Source organism: Schistosoma mansoni (genome assembly GCF_000237925.1).
Source record: "Schistosoma mansoni, WGS project CABG00000000 data, supercontig 0225, strain Puerto Rico, whole genome shotgun sequence".
In the NCBI taxonomy this organism is placed as follows: domain Eukaryota; kingdom Metazoa; phylum Platyhelminthes; class Trematoda; order Strigeidida; family Schistosomatidae; genus Schistosoma; species Schistosoma mansoni.
Window position 1 is genome coordinate 286141 of NW_017386091.1, and position 9211 is coordinate 295351.

At 36.7% G+C, this 9211-nt stretch overlaps 1 protein-coding gene across 1 annotated transcript; it reads left to right on the plus strand.

Annotated features, from left to right (window-relative positions):
• Nucleotides 1–388: 388 nt before the first annotated feature.
• Nucleotides 389–8939, plus strand: Smp_152670 (hypothetical protein). Its single transcript, XM_018791821.1, has 8 exons — nt 389–465; nt 504–581; nt 1803–2091; nt 3353–3480; nt 5129–5220; nt 6136–6312; nt 6978–7288; nt 8545–8939. Exons 1-8 carry the CDS (start codon nt 403–405, stop codon nt 8733–8735), a joined length of 1329 nt encoding a protein of 442 aa, XP_018647303.1. The 5' UTR covers nt 389–402; the 3' UTR covers nt 8736–8939.
• The last annotated feature ends 272 nt before the right edge of the window (nt 8940–9211 follow it).

The window sequence follows — 9211 nt, forward strand, 5'->3', positions numbered from 1 at the left end:
CAATACTCGGAGCCTGCTGCCCGAAGTAGTGGTGTCCACACCTTCGATTGACTCATTCAAAAGAAGACTGGACATTCACAGAAGCATACAAGAAAAGGAATAACATAGGCTGTATGGCTTCGGTCCTTACTACACAAATCTGAATTATTCACCTGTTGCCTATCATTTTTCTATCTTAATAAAGGCGAATTCACTTTGACTTGTACCATTCTCTAACATCAAGATACAAGCGCGAGGGATTCAGCCACATCATGTTTGCTAGTCGTAAAGACATTGAATATTGAAGAATCCTACAGTGGTAATACCACACACGTAATTCCGCTGACTTCGAAAGTCGACCATTTAGTTGATTTTTAGTCTTACATATATACCGCACTATGTTTGGCTTATATTTCATTTTATATGGCTGAACAACTAAATGTACTAACAGACTCTTCAGTAGTTCCCTGTAAAAAGCGTAAGCAGGTATGGTTTACATCCATTGATTTAAATGTTGTCTTAAGACTGGAAAACCACAAAATCATGTTAAAAAAACAGAGCAGCTACTAAAAAAGTTAGAAAACCCAAAAAATGCTTATCGCGTAAGTTTGTGTTATTGTTTTGCTGATTTTTAACTCCATATGCTGGCAATTATTTTGCAAACATCTTTGTAACCACTGCAAATAATTTCGGTATCGCTCTTCAGATAGCTATAATCCACTCCAAAAATTCTTAATAAACATCGCGTTGTTCTTGATTCTTCACACTATTCGTCCGTTTCAGTGTGGTCAACTTCGTATTCATTTGCGGAGAAGTAATTCTCAACCAATCATAAAGACCTAGATCTATCAGCTGATAGATCTGTGCTACACCAAGCCAATGGTGGACATCCAGACAGCCCTAAAGTCATAGAGCATATAATCAATATAGAGTTTGAAGCTATGGTCATCACTACGAACTTATATCAGATAAAATACAAGAATCTTAAGGTACATATTCTTTTTTTTTCATGATCAATCACACACTTATCTTCTGCTTGCCTAAATGATATAAAATCTCAAAACCCTTTGATATCACAGGCCTACTAACAAGCTCGTCCCATAAATTGTTATCGGCTTAGTGTTTCCTACAGGTACCCTTCTTATTTCGTGGCTCATAATAGTTTCGATTGTTATTATTATTTTTGGAAGATTTTGTAGTAGCTATTTCGCTTTCTTCATTCTACCACGTTTCTCTAAGGAACCCCTGAATATTTTAACAAGTAAAACCATCCCGAAAATCCAAATCCCTATAGCTTGTAAGCGTTTCCTACACTTGTGAAGTGGCAACCAATTAACTTACTGTCTTCAGTCATCAGGTTATTTGAAAGGAGTGGATCAATGTTTGTTTAACCTGAGGTAGTAAAATAGGAAGTTACTTACCCTGACTAGTGTTGGTGTTTGTATTTCGAACCACATGGTACGTCCTTATAGGTCATGTTTACATTTTTACTCATTTATATGCACATACGTACCAGGTTATGCAATGTATGCAGCTTACTGGCTGTGTCCATAATATGATAGTTTGTGGTATATCTCCAAAATTAGCCGTGCTAGATGATAACTCCATTAAATGATGAATGACTTTTAGTTCTAATACCGTCTAATTACTTATTGATTAAATATTCTTGATTTCATTCTAACAAGCATGTTATTTGTTGAAACGATGTCTTCTACTAAGCACCTATTCTTATATCCTGATACTTGTTCGATCGAGAGCTTAAGTGAATAATTTGTTGTTAATTCTATTTAACTTGTATTTGTGTAATCTTTTGACTTTCCTAGTTGATCACTTGTGAATTCGATGAAAGTATCTTACAAATGTCTGGTTTATTGGCATCTCTGACATCGAAATTAGAAGCTAATTGGCAGTCATCAACCATACAATATTTAACTAACTCAAATGATCCTTTGGAGAAAAGTGTTTCACAACAATTGCCACCTTTAATTCAACCGAAAACTGTTGGATTAAATGGTCTCAATGGTTCTGTTCCTATCTCGTTTTCCTTCACTTGGACACGTTATCAACCAACAATAGACGTATCAGCCAAAGAAAATGCATCAAAACCAACCGGTCTGATCATACTTATCTTGATGTTTCGAGTGTTGTACACTTTAAGCAAGTATTATGATAGTTTATTCAGGAAATAAACAGGATTGTACCCCCCCTCCGCACACATCTCGATTGCTTTTCAATTGTAATGTGGCACTTTTTCAGCTTTCACGCTGAGTATAACTTGGGTTTGTGATTAATTTAGTAATTGTTTCTCAAGTAAATACACATTTCCAAAACTAGTAATGGAGAAGTGGCTCGATTATTAACTATTAGGTCATGGGTCTGAATCCAGATCAAGTAAACGAGGCATAAACAACCATATAGTACTATTAGAATGAATGAGATGTCTCTGTTATTGCAGTCACATTTTTCTGGTGTATTTATGAGGTCAACAGTAAGTGTTTGTAAGTATACTCTTAACTACATGTATTGGTTAAATTCTTTAGACTATTCTCGATCTATCCTGATGCATTCCTACAAAATGACTGTGAAGACGGTTGTTCAGGTCTACTTCATGTTCTGTGTGATCACTATCTCATTTTCCAACTTACACTTGATGATAACTTGAGTCAACGGTAACAAATTACTTTTTGATCAGAGATAGATATCCAGTTCTCCTATCTGTAACAAGGTTATATTCCATAGTATGATTTTCTGTTTCAGGATATAAAAATATTAATACTCAACGGTCCAATAGAAAGTAAATTGTATTAATTAGTTACATTTGTTACCCCTGATGGAACATACGCCACCGAACAGGATTCTCAAACCAACTCTGTCCTCGATTCTCCTTTCCAGTTGTTTCCAACTGCTGTTCATTGTCTTGATGTCTGTCTCCAATTCCGTGCGCTTGTGTTCTCTGGTTTTTGTGTTTTCCTTCTGCCTCCAGGATTTCTTTCTATGAGAGCTAGTGATTTTTGAACTCAAATTAACTCGTTTTCCAGGTACTCGGATATTAGCTACACTCTAAATGTGAGGACTAATGATACTACTACTCAGTTTCACAAACTAAAGTACGTGACTTCAGCCTGAGACTTGAGTTTGGTGGCTGGAAGTCGAACATCTTAGTCATTAGGCCATCACTAGTGAGAAATTGTGTAGGGTTACCTAGACCGCATTATATCGTGAGGTGCAGAGTTGATGCCTAAAACCCGATGGGGTTCAAAATCAAACCTCAATAACTAGTTTTATATTCTTTTGTTTACAGTAAAATCAACCTCTACTACTCTTTATCTTCTGTCTATCTTATTTTATTCTCATCATTCTTTCTGTATTGCAGATGATGAAATGTTGAACATTAAACTTAATCCATTTATCGAACCTGAAGTTGTCATTCTGTTAACTGCTGATCAAATTAAAAATTTACTCATCAAATCGTCTAATGGTACTAAACAAATGTTACACGAGGTATGTTTTGTCTAAAATGTTAATCTAGATTCTTTTCATATTTTTTTAAATTACGGTAACTAGGTAAATGTAAAAGCGTGAAAGTGGCACATTACTATTGGACTAAATCAGATTTTCTTCATAAAACATACCAAATTTCAGTGTTCAACTGTAGAAACGACAAGTATATCAACACAAGTAAGAAAAACAGGAAGGAATTAATTATCTTTGATATACTACATGAATATCCTGCATCATTTCTCTAATCAGTTTAACATCGTGTCAAATGTTCAACTTTGACCGAAATGTACACCATTGTCAATCTTTCCTACTTCTTGAGGATTGTTTTCATCTTCAGTAAGAAGTATAAAAGATCGGTTTGTTGTTACTAATCGGCTATCTGTTTTTACTTTGAAAATAAATGACTGGATCTAGTGGCTTGTAACACTTCGGCGTGTATCGATTTTTAATAACCAATTTATACATGTTTTATGGAAATTACGGATCGATCAAAATTAGACAACCAGCGAAAACTGAAAGCACTAGACTGACGTTTCGTTTTAATATGTGACTCCTTAGCAGTGCACATTCACGATCCTGCACCCGGTAATCGAACTCAGGATCTTCAGTCTCGCACACGTAAATTTTTCCTCTGGGCCACTTAGTCGGTGTCCAATAGTGTGCAAGTCTAACTCTAATCAATCGAAGATAATCTGCGAATACTTTCCATTGCCTCCGGTGGGTAGTTTCTTCAGACCCGACACGGTTAAACTCTACTGGTCACAAATTTCTACTTCAACTCCAGTATTTTCACCGGTTATCCAACTTAGGTCGGTTCAAGATTTCAATAAAACTAAACAATCTCCACGACAACAACCCCTCTGATGTTGACAATGATACATATGTATTCACCCAAACAGTTGTATAGCATTTTTCACCATGTCTAGGTATATGTATTATAATTTGACACAACGTTGAGTCTCAGCGATATACATCTAGTTTGTAGTGAGGTGAAAGTGTTTTTGTTGTTGTTATGATATCCTGCTCTTCATGTACCAAATTTTAATCAACTAAATAATCACTCTTATGAACAGCTACGACCCTGTATGCTAATAATAATCACGTAGTAACTAGTGATCAAGTTCTAGTGATAATTCCCGGAGTTCTGTTGAAAAGTCGTGGCCCGGGGATTTCAACTATGTCGGATGTGAAGCATTTACTTACCTATGGCATTGGAAGATGGTTGTGCAATATCATAAATTGACTACATTTTGGCATCTAAACCACAAGATATTAACAGTGGTCTGAGGGTTAATTGCCTGCTGCGAGACATTAAGGTCTTGGGTTTAATTCCTTATGAGGCAAATACTACTAAGCAGCCCTATACTAGAACGAAAAAAGATGTTTAGTGTTTGTCAATGGTTGTCTAACTAAGGTCAGTCCGTAATATCAACTCTAAAACTCAATGATCTGCACAATTCTCCTGTATCATTAGTTAGGAATTATTTTCTAATAAAAAAATTTACTCCTAACCATTTAGAGTTACCAACTTCATTCATGTTTCTTGGAAATCCACATACATGTAGATTGTCATCAATTCAATATTATTGACATTTATGGCTTTTTTTCAGTTACCATTAGTGTCATTCCTTTTCCCCTGTTTCCATAGAATACAAATCTCATTGCGTTTGGCACTAGTTTAATGAATTTGAATCGACCAGTTACCTGTATTTTCTTGACAGGGCCTACATTTAAGTCGAAGTAAGTTATATTTTTATTTTGCAATCCTATATTTTATTTATTTATTTATTTGAGCGCATTGGTACAAGAGGGCACCAAATACATGTGCACCACACAGTAATAATGAGGTCATTAGCAGTTATAATTGATTTGTGTGAGGACTGTGATACTGACCGGGTGTCCAAACCGAGGCAGGTAGTTTTCTAAGGGGATCAAACCACGAGCCTTTGACTTAAAGGTCCAATCCACAAGGCAGTAGAACAACGTCAGGGAATCCGATCCCCTGGTGGGCGATGACCAAAAATTGGTTCATACTACACTTGTCCCCTCAGAATCATAAAGCCGATGTGCACCACTGATTCAGAATCAGGGTTTGCTATTTCTCCTAGATGGGTCCTCAATACTCACCAACCCTGTTGAAGCGCGTGACATTCGCTTTCGACCCTGTCGTTTCCATAAACGACTTCTGCCGTGAGAACAGAGTGAATAAGGCTTGCTTGACAGTGGCTATATACATGTAGCCATATGAGGAGGGATTTTGAGAGAATGAGTGGTTTATCCCTACCCTCGTCCATATTAGAGTATTTCATTAAAGTAAGCTTTAGGGATATCATTTATGAAAGTAACAAGAGTTCTCTAATCAAACCATCTAGTTTGGAGAACTCATATGCATAAGTATCCAATTAAGCTGCAAATCACCATCATTTCAAGGAAATTGTACGACAATAAACTGGTTACTCATAAGTAATGTAGTTGTAGTACACAAATCTTATTCACTGTTAAATCCTAACAAGGTGTGAAATTAAGAGTGAAAGAGAGCTTAACAGCCGGAAGCAGTTGTTCAACTACTGATCACTCTTCACTGTCACGCCATCGTATGCTGCAAAAATAATACCCATATATTTTTTGTTTGCCCTTTAATGTTTTCTCACTCAGAACCAACCATTTGTCATCATCAAAGAATACTTCTTCATCGTATATATCAATTAATGAATTATGCGCTGAACTACAATTAAATTGGCATGTACACAGTACTCGTGTCACATCGAATTTACATGATGTTGCTATGATTTTAAATGCGATTACACGATCGTTGGCAGAAAGGCAATTTAAGTAAGATTCTTCTTTTAAAATGAATTCCTCTTTTTGTCTTCTTTACATACTTTATTTATTTAAACACATAAACATTGGTACAAGGAGGCACCAAATAGATATGCACCACACAAATCATTCGATTTATGTGAGGACTGGGATACTATACTGCTAGGGTGTCCAAACCGGAGCAGATGGTTTTCTCAGGGGGCCACACACTGAGCCTTTGACCTAAAGGTCTAATCCACAAGACAGTGGAACAACGTAAGGAGATGCTGTCCCATGGTAATAGGTGACCATTAATAGGTTGATACACCATTTGTTCCTTCAGGATACTGGAGCCCATGTATATCATTGGTTTGGAATGAGGGTTTCCCAACTCCCCTAGGTGAATCTTCCATATGCACCAACCTGGTTAAAGCACCAGACATTCGTTTTTCATCCCCTCAATTTCTTAAACAACAGTAATGGTGAGAGATGGCAGTGAGTAGAATTTCCCTGGCAGTGGTTGTATGCACATGGCCATGTGAGGTGCCCCCTTGTACCAGTGTTTATGTGTTTAAATAATATAAATAAAGGATATGGTTTTAGCTAAATACATGAAAGTATACACTTGGTAGGAAAGCCAATAAAAATATATGAATAAATGTCATAATCTTCTACCATATTTGTTTTCTCTTATATAGGCAAGGACGTTTAGAACGAGATGAAGGACTGTCATTTCTACCAAATACTATACATAAAGGTTTGAGCGGTTGTGCCTCACGTGGTCGTGGTCCTGGTAAAGCACCAATAACTATAAACAATGACTCTGAATCACTAACTGCTAATCAAGAACAAAATTTACATTTATGGTCTAGCCGAGTATGGCTTAGTCAACTTGGTCAATGGCGTGGATTAACTGGTGAAATTGCTCATGCTATCACTTTGGTATATCCAACTGCAAGATCATTCTATAATGCATGCAAATTAGCAGAAATTCAATCAAGCAATCAAGGTAAATTTTATATGTTTCTGTTTTTCAAATGAATTGGAATACTTATAAGCAGAGTTATGTAGTGGAGTCTAGGACATAGGTTTCGTCCTCATTGGGACTCGTCAGTTGCATGTGCCTTCATCCGTGTTGATAGATACAATGGAGTTTGAGCCCAGTATCTTTTACTTCAAATGCTCAACATGCCATCTACTTATTTATTATATTCAAACAGACATGGCTTGCTCAATGGAATGAATAAATTGGAATTTTTTATAATAACCAAATGGTACTCTGTTATTATTGCTCGCACGATCGAATCACTGGATTGTAGGACGCATTAATAAACCAGTTCATTTTATGATGATCAGACCAATAACTGAAAAAGCTTACATTCTATTTGTTCAACAGTCTCCTTCGAACTCCACTAACCAATTAAAAAACGAGTACAACAAACGAATATTCGTAATAATATCTCGTAGAGTTACATATATTACTTATATGACTACATTATCCTATTCTGATGTTAAATCACATTTGCATTCAACATATCCAGCCATTAAGCAATGTGTCTTCATTGTTCATATAAAACCAATCTAGAATTTCACGTTATTTATTCATTTATTTAAACACCTAAATACTGGTACAAGGAGGCACCAAATAGATCATTCGATTTGTGTGAGAACTGGGATACTGCCCAGATGCTCAAATCGAAACAGGTAGTTTTCTTAGGGGGCCACACCCAGAGCCTTTGACCTAATGGTCTGATCCACAAGGCAGTGGAGCATCGTGAAGAGATTCAGTCCCATGGTAGCCGGTGACCAACAATTGGTTCGTACGCCATTTGTTCTCGCAGGATACTGGAGCCAGCCCATGTGCACCATTGGTTTGGAATCAGGGTTTTCCAACTCCCCTAGGTCAATCTTCCATATCCACCAACCCGGTTAAATCGCCGGACATTTAGTTTTCGTCCTCTCAATTTCGTAAACAACAGTAATGCCACGAGAAGGCAGTGAGTAGGACTTCCCTGACAGAGGCTATATACGCGTGACCATGTGAGAGCATTTCGAGGGTGGGGAGCGGACTCTCCCCACTGTCTGCCGTATCACGGCATTTGGGGGCTAACGATAAGTTGATACGTTATTTGTTTCTTTAGAATCCTGGAGCCCATGTGCACCATTGGTCATCATTGTTTGTAAAATAAAAGTGGTATTTTCTCTCTCATTTAAAATTATAACCTCATTATTATAGATCTTTCATTAACTTCTTATTTTATTCAGATTCAAATTGTCAAACAACACTTTCATCTTCAAATCAAAAATCTATTCATCCATTTGAAATAGAATTAGCTAATTTAGAAATACGTCGTGGTGCAGGTATCTTATCAACAAAAAGACGTTTAGGTCCTGAATTTGCTAGACGTCTTATTAAACTGTTCACGTCGAAGAATCCAGATGAAATTATCAATTAAGCCTAATGAATGTAATCCGCTTATTTGTACTATCGTTCAATTCAGTATTGTTATTGCCTCATTAGGTATTTTCTTCAGTGGTTTATGATACTTCGTGTTAGATTGTAAATAAATGACAATTGTACTTCAAATTTTGTTAATTTCAGCTTCTGTGAATGTGTACAGAGTTTTCTTATTTTCATTACATAAAGTTTTACTATGAATAGTGATATCTTTTGGTTTGTGTGAGGGATGGAATACTGCCCGGATGCCCAAGCCGAAACAGGTGGTTTTCTTATGGAGCCACATCCCAAGTCTTAAACCTGAAGTTCTAATCCACAAGACAGTGGAGCAACGTAAGGAGATGCAGTCCCATGGTAATAGGTGACCATTAATAGGTTGATACGCCATTTGTTCCCTCAGGATACTGGAGCCCATGTATTATCATTGGTTCGGAATGAGGGTTTCTGAACTCCCCTAGGTAAATCTTCCATATC

What these genes read in the sequence shown, in the direction of transcription:
- Smp_152670 (XM_018791821.1), top strand. Translation starts at nt 403, where the DNA reads ATGGCTGAACAACTAAATGTACTAACAGACTCTTCAGTAGTTCCCTGT. An exon ending in CCTGTAAAAAGCGTAAGCAG is followed by an intron (nt 466 to 503) that starts GTATGGTTTACA and finishes TGTTGTCTTAAG; the next exon opens with ACTGGAAAACCACAAAATCA. An exon ending in AATTCAATCAAGCAATCAAG is followed by an intron (nt 7,289 to 8,544) that starts GTAAATTTTATA and finishes TATTTTATTCAG; the next exon opens with ATTCAAATTGTCAAACAACA.